This window comes from Neurospora tetraspora, assembly GCF_033439725.1.
Source record: "Neurospora tetraspora strain CBS 560.94 chromosome Unknown B0H65scaffold_2, whole genome shotgun sequence".
Classification (NCBI taxonomy): Eukaryota; Fungi; Ascomycota; class Sordariomycetes; order Sordariales; family Sordariaceae; genus Neurospora; species Neurospora tetraspora.
The window spans coordinates 4,103,959-4,122,906 of record NW_026944384.1 but is presented as its reverse complement, the minus strand read 5'-3'; the positions used below and the strand labels follow the sequence as shown (position 1 = coordinate 4,122,906).

Here is an 18,948-nt window from a genome sequence, read left to right as displayed (position 1 = left end):
TGTGTCCGATGTGCAAAAAGGCGTTCGGGTTTAATTCAGACCTTAAGCGACACCTATGTATATCACATAGGCGTTTCGCCCAGGAAAATGCTATTAAGTATGGCTTTCATTTATGCCCGGTCTGCCAAACACCATTCATGGATGAATCGTTGTCAAAGCGACATCTATACTTATCACACCCGGATTTCGTCTACGAAAACGCTACCGAGTATGACGTTGTACTATGTTCGATCTGCAAAAAGGCATTTGGGTGTAATGCAGACCTTAATCGACACCTATGCCGAAAACATCCGGATTTTGCCCAGAAAAATGCTACCAAGTATGGCTTTCTTCTGTGTTCACACTGCAAAAAGCCATTCCCGTTTCAGTCAGGCTTGCGCGATCATGGAACACGATGCCATAGAAAGACAACGGCAGAAGCATCCGGGACAGGGAGTCCCAGCTGCTCCTAACTTAGCGAAACAAGACTCCCACAAGGAATGAAGAGCGATACATTCTTCTAGGCCTAGCTACTATCTACATATGGCAACAGCAATACGGCTCGCATTGGTTTTTGTTTTTCTTGTTCAACAATCACTACTACCATGAAATAAGTAGGTTGGTTTTCACGGTTGCATAGATTTCTAGAAAGCGTCTTTTCTGGCCGGGTAACAATGGCTTGTTTAAAAGGGATGATGGACGGAGGGTTACGTATCATATGTTTAGACTAGAAGGGGAACACAATCAAGCAATCAATGAATCAATCAAACACAGAGATCAAAAGATGAAGTTTGCTCATTGCTCAGTGGAAGTGACCTAGGTAGTCTTAAGCCTATTTCTTAACGAGACAGTAAAAAGATATTATTACATGGAGATTAAACTGGACTTCTAGTAGCATCAAAGATGGTTGGTAGTCGTCAGGGCTAGAAGCGCCTCTTTGGCAAGCCATACATGGGGTCAGGACCTCTAGTCTAACAATCCAACGAACAAGAGTATTTCGCAGCTGAGATGAGTGGAAGTCATCTAGGTCGTCTAAGTCTACCATCACCTCACCTCACCTCAGTCCAGCCCATCAAGTCACTCACTCCACTCAACCCGGACCCCCTCAGCCAGGACCTTTCACAAACCACACCAGAGCACGACGACTAGACAAAACAACAGACAGATTAACACTATTCCATTTATCATTACCCTCTTCTTTCTACAGTAATCAAACGAAACGCTAAAACAAATCATGCAAACCAACCAACCCCTATCCAGAAACCAAGGAGGAGCAATCCTCGCCTTGAGGTTTGCGCCCACTACCCACTAACCCACTCACTCACTCCTAACATTTAATCTTCCCTGTGCGTCGTCGTCGAACCGCTATTCATTGCCATTCCCTCCCGTCCCCTGTGCCGGCGCAGGAGCACCAACCAACCACCCCACGCCCGACACCAGCGTTCCCATGGCCGCCTCCCTTAGTTGATCCCTCTTTCTTACTCTCCCATGTCCATTATTTCCATTCCCACTCCCATTACCGTCGTCTCCTCCGTCGCTATAAAAGCTGCTTGCCATCATCCCACCACCAGCAGTAGAAGCGCTACCTCTACTACCCGGCCTCATATCCCGGTCACGGTCACGGTCACTGCTAATGCTATTTCTTGCATTTGTAGTATTAGAGGAGGAGGTGAACCCACCAACCAGACCACCTACACTACCGCTCAATCCACCAGCTACACCACCCAGATGACCACCGAGTCCGCCGGCGACGCGCTGGAGAGAAGAGAGAGCGGAGAGGTTCTTTTGCGCGGAGAGGACGGAGGCGCGGGAGAGGTCGAAGAGGGACATTGGTGCTTCTTCTGTTTGTTTTTGTTTCAGCTGGGGACGAGAGGCTGAGTTAGATGAGCGGGCTGCTGCAGCTGCGGCGCTTGATCCTCCCCCAATACCAGTAACGGTAGATTTTCTACCAGGTGGTGTCCCAAACGCCCCTGGCACCCGGTGCCCACCATGACCATAACCATGTATCGAGTCCCCAGCCGCATCCCACGCGTCTTCAGCTTCTTCTTCAGCTTTCAGCGCGGAATCAAGTTCCTCTTCCGCTCTTCGGTACGCGTTGAGGATCTCTTGTAGTGTGGGCGTGGGGGCGATGCGTAATGCCGTGGAGAGACACTCGATGCGCTGCTCGAGGTGGCGGATCTCCGGGTTGGCGGAGGCGTTGGTGCCGAGGTGGGTGGGCCGCACGGTGCGGCTGGTGCGTCGGTACTTGCCGGCTTGAAGGGCGGCTTTCCAGGAGTAGTCGTCTTCTATGACGACTGATGAGGGGGTAGAGGATTTGTTCATGGAGGATGGTGGGGAGGAGAGCCGGTTGAGGATGTAGGAGTAGGCGGTCTCGAAGTCGTCTTCGGTTAGGGCCGCGTCGATGCACATGGCGATTATACGGCGCTCGGCTGTTAGTCGCTGCTTTGCTTCCTCGTCGGGAGAGAGGGTTGCGGCGGTGTAGCTGCTGTGGTGTTGTTTTGATGCTGGGGTTTTGGTGGTGGCTGTTAGTCCGGCTTTGACCATGCGGGTTCCGAGATCAAGGAGGTCGTGAAGCCGTGTGTAGCTCTTGGGGTTCTGTTCGAGGATTCTGTCGATGATGGAGATGGGGTCGGCGTGGACTCGTAGAACGACTGGTGTGAAGGGTTCGCCTTGTTTCAGTACTAGGCGGAACTCGCTGAGGGCATGTGTGGCTTGGAGAAGGGCCTCGATCTTTTGGCTAACGGGATCGGATTTCGAGATCGTGTTGGGGAATGCCTTGATGCTGTTCCTAGAGTTAGTATGATTCGTACAACATCACGGACACTGGCAGACTCACATATCATCACACTTCTTCAGCCCACCCCTTGTGCGGTTGGGATTGGAGGCATTGTCGTAAGCAGTCATGGCTGTGGAGAAAACGGCATCTTTCAGCACCTTTTCGTCCAATGGCCGTTCTACCGAGTCTTCGTAAATCGATTTTGCCAGAGCGTAACGGGTGTTGGTGAGCAAGGCCTTCAGAAACTCAACCTCCAAAAAATCCTTCTTAAGCTGGCTGAAAATGCCTTTGGGCCTCGAGTCGGTGGCGCCCCAGGCATCTTCAGCACCCCAGTCACGAAGCCAAAGTATCTCGTCTCTGGATTTCATCCAGAACTTGTCGTCCGTCTTCGGTCCCTGGTTAGCTAGAGCATGAATAAGCTTGAGGGCTTCCGCCTTTTGCTCCCGCTCATCCTGCAGCAGTGCGAGCTCACCCACCCTCCTAAGGGTGCATGGAGACCCAGCTCTGGTGAGAATGAAAGCACTTATTATCAGGGCTTGGCAGAAAGCCGTTGACGTCTCGGTTGGCCACGTAAGGACATTTGACGACTCCAAGAGATCATTGCGCAAATATGTCGCGTTCTTTGGCGAGGCCACAATGCCATCAACTTGCTCGGCGAGTGGTGCTAACAAGCCCACCGCATTTTGTAGTGGCGGAAGAGGGTCCTGGTTGGTGATGACGACAGCCCTGTTAAGAATCGCATAAGCCCCTTCCAATGCTTCAACTGATGCATCCGAGATCAGATATGTAGATGCCAGAGCAGCTTGGGCGTACGTCCAATCGAGATGACGCCGCTGCTCGTCATTTAGTTGGTTTTCGTCTCCTCCCAAAATTCCACCTAAATCCACCGACTGAGGGCCCTCCCACTGGTCAAATGCATTGGCAGCCACCCTCCAGCTTTTCGAGGCATTCGACGTAAGCCAACGCAACACCTGATTCCATCCCGGACAAGGATCCTCATCCGTGTCGGTACCTCTAGGCGTCGAGTCCTCAGCAGAGCCAGATTTCTGACCCCTGTTATTCCAGCGCTTCTTATCCAGCATCCAAGGCGCGATCATGCCCTTCAGATCCCGTCCGATCTGTCCATAATCCTCCTCGCGAGCGCCCGTCTGCGACAACAACAAGTTCGCTATCGTCCTGTCAGGCAACCTCTGGAATGCCGCCAGCGTGTACGGAATCGGTTCGTTAGGGTAATATTCGCAGTTGCGCCGCAGGAGCGGCAGTATCGTCGAGACCAGAAGCCACCTGATTGCGGGGGAGTGATCCAAGAACGGCGTCAACAGAGCCGGTAGCTCAGTTAGCAAACCAGCTTCTTCGTCCACCTTGTAGGACCTGCGCAAGAGGAATAGCGATGTTGTATCGTCGGCGGCGACTTCTGCTGTGGATGGAGCGGCCTCGGGAGAGGACAGGGGTAGCAGTCGAAGCTTCTTGACCTTCTTGATGGCCTCCTCTTCGGTAAGCGACTCGACGGGAGAAATGTCGATTTCATGCTTCTGCTCGTTATCGGTGGAATCAAGTTGCGATTCGGAAAAGTCTCCACGCTCAATGTGTTCGATTAGGGTGACGTAGTCGCTCGATCGTAGAGTCTCGGGAAGGTATGTGAGCAGGATGCGTAGGAGTAGTTCTTTGCGAAGAACGGAGCCATGGTGGGCGGCGAGGGAGGCCAAGCTATCGATATCGGCCTTGACAGCAAGGTGCACGGCGAGCAGCACGAGCTTAGGGGGGGAGAGGAAGACGGCCATTGTCGAGGAGTTTTCGTGTGTTGGTCAATTGGTCGATGGGCTGCCTTCCGAATTCATGGCTAGCGGTGCCTCTGAATGGTTACTGTAATGGTGGTGTCGTCAGATGTTCGTTAACATGAATGTGTCGCGATACGGAGAGTGGGATAAGTGTCAAGAGTGTGGATTCTGGAACATTGATGAACACATTGCCAGCAGCGCCTGCGCAACAGCTCCCCGTCACAGCTTCCACTTGCAGTGACAACCCTGGACTTTCTAGCGGGCCCCCGCCTGTGCCTGCCGCCAACAGCAAGACTCCAGTTGGGAACCTCAAAGTCCCAGCTAAAACCCTGGTCCTTGAAAGCTCCCGCCAAAGCTAGCGGCCCCTCTGCGAAATCTGGGGGACAACTGTGGCTTTTCGTACACTCATGTCATAGACGTGTGGCTTACCACTTCCAAAATCACACGGTAAACCAGCGATACCAGCCACATCTTGAACTGGAGCTTGCAGTGGTGGATCGCATTCGACCGAGCAGTTCAACCTCACGTCGCCGTCGTCGCCGTCGTCGAGGAGAAGAGACCCGCGCGAGAGACCCGCATCACGACCGAAGCTCATCCACTTTCACGCGAGTCACGACTCAGGTCCCTCCCCCGCAATTTACAACCCGCCGAACCGACCGCGCTCGTAGCAGCGAATACAGACAGCCCGCTATGTCGTCCGGCTATGGCATGAACGGGGGTATGTTATTGATTATTCCCAATGCTATCAATTCATGAAGACAGGCGAATATGGATGGCGCGCAATTGAACCGCTTTGTCGCCAAACCTATACGACTTGCACCCGTTCGTTGTGAATCTAAGTGCTAATTGATCATTGCTTGACAACTACCAGGTCCATCCCGGTGCTTTCCCTTTTGGCAAGAAGTGCTCGCCTGCTACGTGATCAACAGCAACGAGGAGGACTCGTCGGGCAAGAAGAAGTGCGCGCCGATGCTGGAGGATTACTACGAGTGCTTGCACCACAAGAAGGAGGTCCGTACAGTTACCTTACCCCGAATCATCAACGTCTCAAAATAAACCCACGAACGATACTATGCTCCACGCAGAGGAGGCATCAAGATCCACGTCACATAACGAACATACATACGTTACTCAGCTGGGCCTTTTATCACTAACAATAATGATATCATTTTTCCCCCTTCATAACAGGCCGCCAGAGTCCAAGCCCTCCAAGCCGCCTACAGAAAAGCCGAAGCAGAAGGCGGATACAAGGCCAACCCACCGACGGCCGGACAGATACGGAACTTGGGAATCTTGGGCAAGGAGGAGGATTCCAGGGCGGTGTTGGGATCGAAATAATGGTGATGATGATACGTACATACTGCTAGGGATACGGCACTAGAACTATTACAACAGCACGGCACCGCACGAGCGAGCCGGACGGAAAACAGAACCAACTTTTAGACGCCCTTCATATCGAGTCCTAGATGTGACAGTTGCTGGGAGATTGGAAGATCAAGGCAATGATGAAAAGTGTGGTTTTGCTGATGTCAGATCTTAGTGCTCCAAGTTATTGCTGGAACATCAACCCACTACCATGATAATTGCGCTCGGTTGAGTATAATTCCCCTGTATCCCGATTAACTCCTACACTATACGGCTGAAATGCGAGCCTCTTTGAAAGTACCGATGGAAAGAGAACAACTCTGGGGTATAGATAGAGGTAATGCGCACCCTATAACTCCTTTCCCAACCTTAACTTCCCTTGGAATGATGAATGATAAAGCCCAGATAGCTTCGGAATCAAGCTAGGAATCATAGACATGACAGACTCAAATCCAGTTGCCCACGATTCCTGAGCGGACTTCCTCCTTCTCGAGACTCTCCGAGCTCTCCGAAGACTTCTTCCGGAAACCCAAAAACCGGCCAGTGCGTGCCGAGGTGCTAGGAGGAGGGCTCCATAAACGTCTTGCGATATTCGCCTGTTCCCTTTCAGCAGGCGAAGGTGTTCGGCTCATCCACTCCGCTTCCGACAATCTGAGTCTCGTAACCCGGGACAGGTCTTGCTCAGACCTGTAGCAGGGAGGCAGAGCTTGCGTTGACACTTTTCGACCCGACTCTGTCTGAGAAGCTGGAGCAACATCTTCCTTTTGCGGGGTGAGGGTGAAACATTCAAGGCCGAGATCGTAACTGCTGCCGGTTGTTGGTAGGTACCGGCCAGGTGATAAGGCCTTGTTTGGATAATATTCACTGGTTGACGCTGGCGATGCGGCGTAGTCTGACATGGAAAAGTCCTCGAGTGTCTCCGACCTTGGGTTCTTTTTGTCCGGGGTGCCGGAGGAGTTTGGTTTACAGTGTGGAACGGTCCGCGCTACGCCAATCTCAAAAGCATCATCATCGTCAAAGGCTCCATCGTCGACGAGTTTCTTGAGTGAAGGGGTCAGAGATGGGCAACCAGACACGGCAGATGATGTGGAAGAAGGCCGTGATACGACGCTCGGCTCTTCGTGTGGGAGTTCTGGTAAGGGTCGCTGGAGATACGAGTCGCGATAAGCATCTCGGAGTGCTTTGCTTGGCTGAGGGATGTTTTCTGAGAGCGAGGATAGAGGGAACACTATCGGAGGGCTTCCGAGGGAGTAGTTTGGCTGGTCTCTTCTGTCACCGTGGGTCCTGCTTCCTTCAAAGATTGACTCCTCGTCACCATGGTCATCGTTCGTGACCAGTGTCGCTTGACTATCGTCCACTTGGCGCAGCATGCCTTCGGTAAACTCCATCGTCGTGCTGCGGCTTAGTGCGTTGGTAGAGATGGATCGTACAAACTCAAACTCCCTCGGGGGTATCAGGTTCAGCTGCTCAAGGCTATCCCACGAGCGGTAGTGGAACCTGAATGTTGCAAAGGGCGAGTCCTTAGCATCGAGGAGATGCCAAAAATAGAAGCAGGCATGCTGAGGTTGGTCCATAAGGCCGATACTGGGGGAACTATGACATTCGTCAGCCTTCCACCATGCGATATGATTTCCATGCTGTAGTAGTCACCTACGCGATGCCATAGTTCTTCTGGGGGTGAAAGTCCTCCACTTTCGGTGCCCGAGCTTTTCTGTCTTGTGCTCGAAAAACCTTGACTTCGATCAGGCCACCGTCTTCAGCAGGGGATCTGGTTTCTTGACCTGGAAGAAAGACGAAATTGCGACACTCGAGGCCTGCTTGTCCATTGTAGCTTGGGCCAGGTGCCCACAGTGACTTGACAATGGTGCCATGCTGTCGCTCGGTTGGGTCGATGCCCCATGTGGTGATCGTTCGGCCGTTCAAGAACAGTTTGAAAACGACATGTTTGCAAGGCAAGGGGGGGACAACGTTGATGTTGTACTTGATCCCGAAACAGTGGCCTATTAACGTACGAATAGTTAACATGCTGAACGAGACGAATCGGAAGAAGATGTAGTACCTGGCACGGATGGTATATACGTCGCGATCGTGGGGCCAGCTTTGCGTGTCGATATGGATTCCTGCTTTGTTGAACCGCCATGAGAACTGATCAAGCGGGCAGATGAGCCCTCGGGATGCGGGAACTCGGGGATACGCTCATCGGATGGTTCGGTCGAGAGAGAAATCTCAATTCCACGGAGGCACGGCATCGTAAAAGGTGATGAATGTAGAGTAGGTGATCGCTTCGTAGGGGCCGAGTGCGGAGCGCAAGATATACTTTAGACAGACATGTCTTGTTGGCGTGAAGGTGCCTTGTCTGGCGCACGCAGAAGGATATCGGCCTCGATGCGCTGTCGAGAGCGTAATTGATCTCTCGACCTTTGGATGGTTGCTTTCTGCACTCGTCGAAAAAAAAATCCATTCACGATCGATTCCAGGCGCGGGGTGAGTAAAGGTTTGGGAATGGGAAGGTGCATTGGGGCAACGCGCGCCCACGTCAACCTCGAATCCTAATTCACCTGAAAGTGGAGGTTGGAATTCGGTCCCGAGCCCGGATTGAAGGTTTTCGTTTGGTATCACGTTATCTCCGTTTACCTCGTTCAGTTTTCTCCATGAGAGCCTTCACCACCACTTCTCGAACAAGACTCTGTCGCGCTCCATGCCCAGCCCATCATTGGAGACCAATTTCTCAACCATTTCATCAGTCATGGCAGGAACACCGCATACGTATACCACTGCTGAGTCTTTGTCATGCCCAATAGCTGATGCAAGATCGGCTAGTGATATCCTTCTGCTGGCGAACTTCACTCCAAAACCATGGCAGTTCACCATGCCATCCTCCATATTGGGCACAGTATTCCTTTCAAATGGTCGTGTAAGAAACAACCGAAACGTGCCCCGAACCACCCCTTTTGCAAAGAGCCAGGTAATCCTCTCCAGAAACAGCATTTTCTTTACATCTCTCGGTGGCCCGGGGTCCTTCATCGAATAAAGCATCGTCACTTCACAGCTCTCAGGAAGCCTCCCATGCTTCCTGTCATCCGCAATGGCGGTGAGGATACTTATCAAGGGGTTGATGCCGACACCACCAGCCACAAGCACAACCTTGCGGAGTGACGAGACGTCGATACCGGCCGGCGGCCAGACAAAGCTGCCTCCAACGCGGACCTTGACTTCAGCATTCATGATTGACGGGACAGGCTGCCAGAGCCAAGCTGCTGGTGGATTATCTGGCGACTTCTGGATAGCCAGTTCAAGATAGGCCTGTGGTACCTGACCATCTGGCCCCTGTTGCGCAACTGCAACTGAAGGCGCAGAGGTTACCGTAAAACCTCCAGCCTTGGGCACGGTAGGAACATAGACATCGAGCCATTGTCCCGCAGAGAACTGGGTCATGAGTCAGCACTCTGTGAAGGTGATCCATCCTAAGCTTAAGTGATGCTTACTTGGATTGTCTTCTGGTTGGGGATCGCTAACCGGAACACCCTAATAGAGTCATTGATTTGGTTGACGTGTTTGATGATCACGGTATGCAGTGCCTACACGAATGTCAGTTACGGTGCAGCTATCCAACCTCTTTCTCGAAAATTTTGGGTGAACAACAACCTCACCACGGGGTTCCTTTGCGGTTCTTTCCAGGTGGCTTTGTTTCGACATCGTAAAGAGAGGTTTCTTCAAGAACAGCGAACCTCGTAGTGATACGGATTTGAGGAGTCCATGTTGGACGCCGACCACATTTCAATTTTCAGCAATCAAATCGGCGCATGCAACGATGACGAACTGGAATGTTGTCGTCCTCCTAGTTGAGGTCGGAATAAAAGCAGGGTTAGGGTTTACTGTAACTAAGCATCACCCTTTGACCCCACCTGGCTTGCCGCTTGAAGGACTCCTCTGAGGAAATCGCAGGCTGCGGTCCATTTCCGTCACGCACCATCACTGGCTTCCAGGTTATTTTTCTCATTTTCAACTGATTCTGCCCATTTGATTACAACAGCGTTGCCAAACCCTTTCGGGCATTCCATCGGATATCGATATTCGATGCGCAATCTGGGGAACTGGTCTGCCTCCGCCCGCAAGCACGTGGCGGCCATGTTGCGTTCCTAGCCCTGAAAGTGGCGACGGGAATCATGGGGTGCCGCGCTTCACTCGGGAACAGATGAACACTCGTCTCCACAAGTTATTTTGGTGGTATTCCTAACATCATGTTGTGCCTTTTTGATATGTGACTGGAGGAGCTGGCTCTTCTGAAACTCATACGTCTGTTGACATGGAATCGCAGGTCACACAAGATGTGCTATCGGAAAGTTAAAGACAGCAGCACGGGCGACTAACGATCGACGGTGTCTCTTCCACCACTCCCGTCTCAGGTCAACAAGGCATCCCCGAGAAGAAAGACATAACCAACCAAAGGAGGGACAGACTCTGAAAGCCCAAATGTTTGCAAGAGAGAATGCGACAAACATGGAGAAGGTGCGCCGCCATGGCTCACCGCAGTCTTCTCAGGTTCAACTATTCAGCGAATGTCCGTCATCACCATCATTCCGATCATAACGACTGCCCTGAACGAAGATTTTCGATTTCGACAATGGTCCCTCAAAACAAAACGTCAAGCCCCACCTCCGCTGCGACGGAATATTCATCCCCCAATCAACAGAGAGGACTTCCTCAGCTTTCTCCTTGGCTACCCTGAAGTTTCAAGGTTACCCGGCAACGGCACTCCGAGCCTAGGATCGGGATGTTGATCCCCTTACAAGACTTACGTCACTCCCGCCAGAGCACTGCCGGGGTGAAACAGGCTTGGCGACACCACCACATTTGAGGACCTCTCACCTCCAAGGTCACACATACACAGCAGGTTATGCCTGGACCGCTTACACAGCCAGGGCAGCAGACCTTCGGGGCCGTCACAGCCGATACCCATGGAACAAAGACATGGAACAAAGTTGCCAAGGGAGCCAGCCACTGAAGACAAGATGCCAAGTCTGCTGGCTGAGGGCTGGGCCGCAGGGCAGGCCATTCTGGGTGCCTTGCACTGAGTGAAGGGAGCACTATGTTTCGAGCAGGAAGGGACATTGGAGGCTTAGAATGACGTCGCAGGGCTGCTTCCCATGAGGGATGGCATCACGCCAAGAACCGGAAACATATTAGACACCATCACAGGCACTTCCGTCCATGATTGGTTGTCATTGGCAGCGTCCATTCAAGATACCAGTCCAACAGAAGCTTCTTTATATCAGCCTTGGTCATCCACTGCCATCCACTTGAACTCTCTCCCTTCCTGTGATTTACATACCAGCACACATCTTCGACTTGTCTCTATACGCGGAGGACGATACACACCAGCGGCTTCAACTTGCCCGGCTTCCACCTTAATCATAACAACTCAACTACACCATCACAATGGCGAGGACAGGCTTCTTCCACCACTTCGGCACATTCCTGCTGCTAGCAGCAACGGTGCTGCTCATCGTCACCTGCATTTCTGCCCCTGTCATCAATGACATCTCGATCATGAAGGTCGATCTCGGAAGACCTTACATGGGCCCTATCAAGAGGGTAACCTTTGGTACCTTTGGCTGGTGTGAGGTTGCCGATGGCCCGTGAGTTACCCTTCACTTAGAACGCAATACTTAGATTTGCGCATACTAATTTCTAAACAGTGACTCCTGCTCTTCCTCCCACGTCGGCTACAACCCCACCAACGTGATGCGCACGATCGAGGGCATCTCTTTCTCCAACTATGCCGAGAACACCACCAAGGCGCTCACCAAGGCGATGATCCTGCACCCCATTGCCTGCGGTCTCAACTTCATCGCCTTCCTCCTCGCCCTCGGCGCCGGCCTTGTCGGCTCTTTCCTCGCCTCGCTGGTCGCTGCTCTGGCTTTCATCGTCACTGTCGTTATCATGATCTTGGACTTTGTCACCTTCAGCATCATCAAGTCGAGGATCAACGACGCCCCCACCGTCTCTCGCGCGCACTGGGGCTCCGCCGCCTGGACCACCCTGGCTGCCGCCATCTGCTCGCTGTTGGGCATGATCATCCTCTTCATCACCTGCTGCTCGGCTAGAATCCACAAGAGGAGGAACAGGGACCTCGAGCCTAAGAACGACTACGGGGTTGCCGCTGCTCCTCCTCGCCGCAGGAGGTGGTTCTAAGTCACTGATTGTGACTGAGATGAACGATAGTTCAGAAGACCGGTGTTTGATGTTTTCAGCAGAAAAAGAGGAGATGAAAACCCAGTAATGGGCAAACTTGTGATACCACGATTGTGTTATGGATGATTTCAGGGAAGGATACGATTTGTGATGTGGAATGATACCAAGCTTCAGAGCGTTCTTTTGTCATTTACTTCAACGGCGGTTTAGCGTTCGATTGTAATATGTTAATGAAATAATGATGAACCATAATTCTTCTTATCTTGCGTCTTATGTTTCAAATGTTGCGTGCCCTTTGCGGTTGAGTTGTTTCGCTCATATCGATATCGTACAGTAGCACCGTCTAATTGACGACTTTCCTAATTGGGCGATCAATGACTCCACCAATTTTGGTTTCGTAACTCGACGACAATCAGTGAGGGGACCAAACCGGTTATCTTTCCCCTCAACAACACCTTCTTCGATCCCTCATATCCATCTCTTAGATACCTAAAAAAAAAGCTCATTTTCTCAACCTACCTCCAAACCTCTCACAATCCATCTTCAACCAACTCCATTCCCTCTTCCAACAATAGGTAACCTCACTATAACTCGGCACAGCATGCCCCACCAACCCCAACCCACCTTCCTCCCAACGACACAATAATCAATCCTCCTTCCTCCCAACCACGACCACCCACCGAAAAAAAAAAATGTTCATCACCAAATCCCACCTCCGCCGCATAACCTCCCACAACACTTCCCACCTCACCACCCCCCATCTCCTCCTCTCCGAAATCTCCGGCTCCCTCGGAGACTTAGGCACCCTCCTCCCCCTCCTCCTCGCCCTCTCCCTTCAAGGGAGTATCGACCTGCCCTCCACTTTAATCTTCTCCGGTCTATTCAACATCGCCACCGGCTTCATCTTCGGCGTGCCATTGCCGGTGCAGCCTATGAAGGCCATCGCTGCCGCGTCACTTGCTTCTTCCCCTTCTCCGGGATTGGGCACGACGGTAGCGGCGGGCGCATGGGTTGGTTTTGCTGTGCTACTGTTGGGAGGGACGGGAGGACTAAAGAGGGTGATGAGGTGGGTGCCGGGGGCGGTGGTGAGGGGAGTGCAAGTGGGTGCTGGGCTGAGTTTGGTGGTGGCGGCGGGGGGTGGGATGGTTAGGCCGTTGGGGTGGTGGTGGACGCCAGAAGAAGAAAATGGGCATGGGGATGGGGATGGGGGGATAGGGAGGTGGTTGGATAGTAGGGCGTGGGCCGTGTTGGCTTTTGGGGGGTTGGTGGTTACGTTGGGGCAGCAGCAACAGTCTGGACCAAAGGGGAGGAGGAGGATGCCGGTGCCGTACGCGTTGGTGTTGTTTTTGGTTGGGCTGGTGTTTGCCGTGGTGAGAGTTTCTCTGTCCAAGGACTCTCCTGATCAACCACCACCCTACGACGAACCGACCAACTCATATTCCTGGACATGGATCTGGAACCCCCTTCACCACATCCACCCCGAAGTCTTCCACTCCCTACTCAATCCGCAAGCTCTAAGCATGGCACTCGCCCAGCTCCCTCTGACAACACTCAACTCCATAATTGCCGCTTCAGCGCTCGCATCCGATCTCTTCCCTCGGTCCTCCTATCCCCAGCTATATGATGATGAGCCCTCCTCTAACCCAGCAGCCTCTAACCCCCCAGCCTCTGACCTAGCCTCCTCCGACCCATCCCCATCCTCCTCCTCCTCCTCCTCCTCTTCGCACTCATCCTCCTCTTCCACATCATCACCAAAAAGCTCCAGCTCCTCAAAAGAAGGTCCAGTCCCCCTAACCCCGCTCTCCCTCTCCATCAGCCTGATGAACCTCCTCTCCGCCCCCTTCGGCTGCATGCCCCTCTGCCACGGCTCCGGCGGACTGGCCGCCCAACACCGCTTCGGTGCTCGAAGCGGGACTTCCATCATCTTTTTGGGAACTCTCAAATTCCTACTCGGGTTATTTTTTTCTTCTGGAACAACAGGGTTATTGTTGAGGATCCTAGAAAAATTCCCGAGGGCGTTTTTGGGAGTCATGGTTTTGGGTGCGGGGGTGGAGTTGGGGAGGGTTGGGGTAAGGAGTGTGGAAGGAGGAGAAGAGGAGGACAGGATGGTGATGTTGATGACTGCGGGGACGATTTTGGCGTTTAGGAATGATGGGGTTGGGTTTTTGGCGGGGATGGGGTGTTATGGGGGGTATAGGGTTGCTGGGTGGTTGGGTGGTGGGAAGGAGATAGGGAGGGAAGAGGAGCGGGGGCTGTTGAACGATGAAGGGGTTGTTGATGAGGAGAGTCCGCTTTTGAGGTGAGATGGGGGGAGTTGGTTTTAGGATATTGAGGTGTGCACGGTGATGCGAATAGTCTGCAGCTCGAATTTCGTTTGCGGTGGTTTGACAGACACCCTTGGATTACAGTTGTCTTTACACTTCATGTTGTGATTATTGACAAAGGGCTCTGGTTGGTACTTGAACACTTATATACAACCTCCCCAAAAGTGCGCAGTAGGTCTAGGGTATACCCCCCATCCCACTCCTATTCGCCCTCCTCCTCTACAATCATCACCTATACAATACTCCCCGGTGCATGAGGCGGCGCATTCCATCCCCGACTCTTGTCCCTTCCCACCACCACTTCCTACCCTTACCATAATACCCACTTTCAAACTTCTTCACCCTCCTCAACAACCAAAAGTTATACAGCCCAAACAACACCACAGACACAACCACCAGCACCCCTTCCACCACCACCGCCACAATCGCCGGGAAACACCACCTCCCTTCATGCTGCGCATACACGCTCGCCAAAGTAGCCAGCACCCCCGCCAGTCCGTTCAGAAACAGAGGCATATACAGCCTATTAATCAACCAGACATAATTCCTCCGCCACCGGATGCCGAGCCAGAGGCAACCTAGGATGCCGAGGGCCATGCAACTTAAGCTGACGGCGAATAAGGGTTGTTCCATGATATGTAGGACGGATCCGGTTAAGCCAGACGGTGAATTATCAAAAGATGCGGTAACGATGATGAAGGCAACCAACAGAAGCCAGGTAAAGTAGAAAACGAGGATGTTGTGCAGACGGGGAATCTTGTCGAGGGCGAGAAGCATCTGCATGTAGGGCGTGTTGAGGCGCATTGCTCGGCGTTGGTGACGGCAGGGCGTCGGAACGGGAACGGGAAGGGGACGGGGCTGGGTGTACAGAGCGGGGCCTTTAATAGGGTTCCTCATGGATACGTCGCCAGTAGATGATGGGTTTTGTGAGGGTATCCTGAGTGGCGGTAGAGTAGGAGTGTCTTTCCGGGGAACGGGTGGTTGAAGTGAAGTGTCTTTCGGGGGGACGGGTAGTGCCATCAAGGGTGTTGTGCTCAAAAGACTAACTGCTGTGCTTGATGCTGGATAATGGGATGGTGTTGATATTTCGGATCCGGGATAGGAAGGTTTTGGTGTTAAAGCTGGAGTTGGAGCTGGATCGATCCTGGGAAAAAGGTTGAGACTGGGAGTTTGGCGAGGTATAAGTGGGACGGAGGAGCTTCGGGGCCGACCTTGACGGCGAGTTGCCTCGACAGGTCTTGATACTGAGAGAGGCGGTGGCTTTAGGTAGCCTGAGTCTTCTTGATTGCGGAAGGCATCGAAAAAGGGGCCGGTACGGGGTGGAGGACGTGGACATGTTGGTCTATTGCGTGACTGGGCTCCTGTAGGCCACTCCTCCCGCCGTAGTGCCGATTGAGAAGCGACATTCCGAACGGTTGAGGAGAAACTCTCTTGGAGAGACTTTGGTGCTGTGTCGCTATAGCTTTCGACTATCTCGTTATAGACCGAGGATGACCGAGAGTGGTCTTCCAGAAAGGTGAAATGCCCGGCCTGGGATAGTTGTGTTACTAGGGTATCTTCTTTGCCTCGTTTCGTGTTCAGGGCCACACATGGCGTGCACAATGTGTGTCTGAGGGCGAGGAAGTTGGGCATCCATTTCGAGGGCACAAATGGTTGAAAGTACCGGGTGATGGTCACACAGATGGTCGATGTCAGAACACATGGAGACGATAATACATATATATATAAACGTGAAACTATTCTCTCGATCTCCCATGGGGCCGTAAATAGAAGGTTTGGAAGTATCAGGAGTTACACTTGCAACATCAGTCTCACCAGTGCTGAACAAGCGGCGCCGTTAACACGCAGATGTTGACATTGTGGTGTTTCAATTTTGGTGTTGACAGTCCCTCGAAAGGTGAATGCAACCTAGGGGCTATGCAGCTCTACATATTGAGCGGATGGGTGTAGATTTCCACTTGGGCGACTCTACTATTTGCGACATGAAGGAGTAAGAAGCTCAGCGTCCCAGTTGGTTGAGGCTGGGTTGGGGGTGGCACGGTGAAGTGGTGATGATGGTAGCCATGGTTGCAACATCATGCAAGGCACTCGCCTCCTTCTTGCTTGTATTTTGTCTGCAAGATAAATACTGTTGTAGATGAAGAACAAGTGGACGTAAAAGCTAAAGACAGAGGACGGATGTTGTCGTCGGTTCTCGATGAGTGTCGGACCCGGAAAGGTGAAGTCACGGAGGATGGACCGATCATCAAACGGTCCGGTCCTTGGTGGGTCCGGGGAGGGGCCGGAGGAACTGCTAGGAGACATGCACTCTGCAGATTCCATCTTGCTCGCGAATTCGAGACCGAGCAGAAAACATGAAGACTCAAGACAGCCCTTCATTTGAAAAGATAAAGAGCGAGAGGGGGCAGGAAATCGGGCGACAACCTTGAAGTCAAGAAGGAAGTGAACGTCCATGACCGAGAAATGGAAGGTGACGGCGGGAGACTAGCGTACAGTAGGAAAGAGTGAGTGAGAGTTTGCGTTAAAAGTGGAGGATGATGAAAAGGACGATGGAGCTCAGGTGGCCGGCGCTGCAACGGTGCGGGGATCCCGGAGGTTAAGCAACCAATCAGGTGCCCTGCCTTGCTTCCCGTACGACTTCAAAAAAAGTTTGGACTCCACAGCAAGCAAGGGTGGAAGGTCAGCCTTTTTCAAAGTTACGCCAACCGCAGGCCACTCCAACCAGAAGCAGGCAATTGCAGCGCAATCGTAGGCAACCGGCGACGAAAGTGACAGGCTCAACACCTTCTGAACCCGCTGGGGAAGGGACTTGTACGGGACTGTCCTTACACCCGATTCGTCAGTCTGTCATTGACTGACACTCTTTTGTTCCACTTTGCTCACTTTAAACCAGGAAGGCAGAGAGCAGTCGATACAAGGCTGGGCTATCACAAGCAGATTGAGGTTGTATCTTTCTGTCACGTAGTAGAGGAAGAGAGAGCGAGAGCGAGGGACGCGCTACGGATTGCGGATTGCGCATTAGGAGTTACGCGGACCCTTTCCCGTCCAGTCGCAGTTGCAGTTGTCCAACCTGTACTAGCAGCGGTCCCGTCTCCGGCTCCAGTCCCCGTCCCATCGTCAGCTCCTGGTCAATCTTTCCCGTCATTCCATCTTCCGCCCTGGCGTCTTTTGAACTCTCTCCGTCACCCATCGCATTGCGAATTGACAAACTGGCACACCTCGGAGCCGGCCTCGACCTGGGCACCACCACCACCACCTCGCGCTGTAGGCGAAGGAGCTTGTTATCTCGGAGCAAGCGATGACTTCGTCCGCACCCTCGGGTGCCGAGAGCGCTCAACCGCAACCGCAACCGCAACCGCAGATTCAACAACAACAGCAACAGCAAGAACAGAAACAACAGCCACCACCACCACCTCCACCTCCACCACAGCCAGAGCCCCAGCCGGCACCCCCTCCGCCAGATACCCCGTCCCAGCCACAACCGCAGCAGTCGTCATTACTACAACCACAGTCACAGGTCCTCGATGCTCCTGCTCACAAGCTCGATCCCATTGCCCTCGAAAACGGCATCAGCTATACCCTCAACTCGCCCCCGCGACCTGCCATCTCTCCTCTAACCGATCCGGTCCCCGACCCTCGTACTCGCGAACCTTCCGTACAACCCCTTGAAAGCGAAATCGAGACGAATAATGCCGCCGACCAGCCCAAGACGAACGGCAATGCGCCCTCCAACACAATGAGTCGACCGAACACAGACCTCAAAGGTGGCAGGGACACCCCGCAGGCCACGGGCGTCGGGGCAACTGCAGGTGCAGCAGTAGGAGGAGCAGCCACCGTAGCAGGAAATTCTACAAATTCAACCTCACACTTCTCAGGCCTCGCAATGGACGGAACTCCAATAGCTCCCTTCAACCCTCACGCCCCCCCAGCGGTCGACGGCATGGCCAGCGTGGACTTCCCTTCTTCCACCATGGATCTCCTCCAGTCCCAGAGCGGCCATATTCTCATGAGCTTCCTCCAGTCGCTCTCCGCAACCAACCAGCAACAACAGCTACAGCAAATCCCTCCCCTCCCGCCAAATACCGTCCGTCCGTCGCAGGTCTCGCTGGCCCAGATGCAGCTCGATCAAGCTAATGCCACTCATCTGCCACATATAACAGCCCAGGGGGGAATCCAGCCACCCGCCGCCGCCGCAGCAGCCGACGCTTCGCTCGAGTCCTTTGCCAGACTAGAATTCGCCGACGGTGTCTTCCAGATGACAACCTATGCCCTCATCATCGGTCGTGACCAACGTGCCTGGAGGATAGCAAAGAGAGAGGAGCGTCAAGCCGAGCAATACCAGCGACTGAAAGACGAGTACGAGGCTCAGGGCTTAACCCCACCTGCTCCCCCTTCTGCGGACGCTCGCCGATTCTCAAAGTCATATATCAGTGAGGAGGGCGGCATGTTGGGTCCCGAGTCGGATGAAGAGGAAGATGAGGAGGGACGCCCGTCAGATAACCGGGCCCCGAAGAAGCGGAAGATGAATGGC

At 53.1% G+C, this 18,948-nt stretch overlaps 8 protein-coding genes across 8 annotated transcripts; 3 read left to right on the top strand and 5 right to left on the bottom strand.

Moving 5' to 3' along the window:
* Positions 1-1,184: 1,184 nt before the first annotated feature.
* B0H65DRAFT_116858 (secretory pathway protein Sec39-domain-containing protein) lies at positions 1,185-4,750 on the bottom strand. The gene is made up of 2 exons (XM_062820667.1): positions 2,816-4,750; positions 1,185-2,761 (listed from the first exon to the last, which is right to left on the bottom strand). Exons 1-2 carry the CDS (start codon positions 4,534-4,536, stop codon positions 1,345-1,347), a joined length of 3,138 nt encoding a protein of 1,045 aa, XP_062684697.1. The 5' UTR covers positions 4,537-4,750; the 3' UTR covers positions 1,185-1,344.
* A 473-nt stretch (positions 4,751-5,223) lies between these two features.
* Positions 5,224-5,871, top strand: B0H65DRAFT_546444 (uncharacterized protein; the record flags this gene model as incomplete). Its single annotated transcript, XM_062829445.1, has 3 exons — positions 5,224-5,251; positions 5,405-5,544; positions 5,722-5,871. 3 exons carry the CDS (start codon positions 5,224-5,226, stop codon positions 5,869-5,871), a joined length of 318 nt encoding a protein of 105 aa, XP_062684696.1.
* Positions 5,872-6,129: 258 nt separating this feature from the next.
* Positions 6,130-8,353, bottom strand: B0H65DRAFT_116801 (uncharacterized protein). The gene is made up of 3 exons (XM_062820666.1): positions 7,958-8,353; positions 7,553-7,898; positions 6,130-7,491 (listed from the first exon to the last, which is right to left on the bottom strand). Exons 1-3 carry the CDS (start codon positions 8,145-8,147, stop codon positions 6,345-6,347), a joined length of 1,683 nt encoding a protein of 560 aa, XP_062684695.1. The 5' UTR covers positions 8,148-8,353; the 3' UTR covers positions 6,130-6,344.
* A 206-nt stretch (positions 8,354-8,559) lies between these two features.
* Positions 8,560-9,476, bottom strand: B0H65DRAFT_419960 (uncharacterized protein; the record flags this gene model as incomplete). Its single annotated transcript, XM_062824247.1, has 2 exons — positions 8,560-9,324; positions 9,384-9,476. Coding segments are annotated over 2 exons (858 nt in total), but the record flags the coding sequence as incomplete, so codon positions are not given.
* A 1,698-nt stretch (positions 9,477-11,174) lies between these two features.
* B0H65DRAFT_116788 (pali-domain-containing protein) lies at positions 11,175-12,354 on the top strand. The gene is made up of 2 exons (XM_062820665.1): positions 11,175-11,537; positions 11,598-12,354. The coding sequence occupies exons 1-2, from the start codon at positions 11,338-11,340 to the stop codon at positions 12,091-12,093; spliced, it is 696 nt and encodes a 231-aa protein (XP_062684693.1). The 5' UTR covers positions 11,175-11,337; the 3' UTR covers positions 12,094-12,354.
* A 187-nt stretch (positions 12,355-12,541) lies between these two features.
* B0H65DRAFT_568519 (uncharacterized protein) lies at positions 12,542-14,520 on the top strand. Its single transcript, XM_062830396.1, has one exon. The coding sequence runs from the start codon at positions 12,786-12,788 to the stop codon at positions 14,394-14,396; it is 1,611 nt and encodes a 536-aa protein (XP_062684692.1). The 5' UTR covers positions 12,542-12,785; the 3' UTR covers positions 14,397-14,520.
* On the bottom strand, positions 14,414-16,275 carry B0H65DRAFT_506811 (uncharacterized protein; the record flags this gene model as incomplete). The annotated part of the gene is given in 7 exon segments (XM_062828093.1): positions 14,414-14,489; positions 14,713-15,759; positions 15,772-15,890; positions 15,903-15,947; positions 15,966-15,982; positions 16,155-16,237; positions 16,262-16,275. 7 exon segments carry the CDS (start codon positions 16,273-16,275, stop codon positions 14,414-14,416), a joined length of 1,401 nt encoding a protein of 466 aa, XP_062684691.1.
* On the bottom strand, positions 16,219-16,932 carry B0H65DRAFT_116780 (uncharacterized protein). The gene has a single exon (XM_062820664.1). It carries the CDS (start codon positions 16,869-16,871, stop codon positions 16,389-16,391), a length of 483 nt encoding a protein of 160 aa, XP_062684690.1. The 5' UTR covers positions 16,872-16,932; the 3' UTR covers positions 16,219-16,388.
* Positions 16,933-18,948: the final 2,016 nt, after the last annotated feature.

Bases quoted from the DNA above. Each gene is read 5' to 3' on its own strand.
- B0H65DRAFT_116801 (XM_062820666.1), bottom strand. From the start codon at position 8,147: ATGCCGTGCCTCCGTGGAATTGAGATTTCTCTCTCGACCGAACCATCC. The intron at 7,899-7,957 runs GTACTACATCTT...GTACGTTAATAG, and splicing joins GTATATACCATCCGTGCCAG to GCCACTGTTTCGGGATCAAG. The intron at 7,492-7,552 runs GTAGGTGACTAC...CGAATGTCATAG, and splicing joins CAGAAGAACTATGGCATCGC to TTCCCCCAGTATCGGCCTTA.
- B0H65DRAFT_116858 (XM_062820667.1), bottom strand. From the start codon at position 4,536: ATGGCCGTCTTCCTCTCCCCCCCTAAGCTCGTGCTGCTCGCCGTGCAC. The intron at 2,762-2,815 runs GTGAGTCTGCCA...CTCTAGGAACAG, and splicing joins CTGAAGAAGTGTGATGATAT to CATCAAGGCATTCCCCAACA.
- B0H65DRAFT_568519 (XM_062830396.1), top strand. From the start codon at position 12,786: ATGTTCATCACCAAATCCCACCTCCGCCGCATAACCTCCCACAACACT.
- B0H65DRAFT_116788 (XM_062820665.1), top strand. From the start codon at position 11,338: ATGGCGAGGACAGGCTTCTTCCACCACTTCGGCACATTCCTGCTGCTA. The intron at 11,538-11,597 runs GTGAGTTACCCT...ATTTCTAAACAG, and splicing joins TGTGAGGTTGCCGATGGCCC to TGACTCCTGCTCTTCCTCCC.
- B0H65DRAFT_116780 (XM_062820664.1), bottom strand. From the start codon at position 16,871: ATGGACGTTCACTTCCTTCTTGACTTCAAGGTTGTCGCCCGATTTCCT.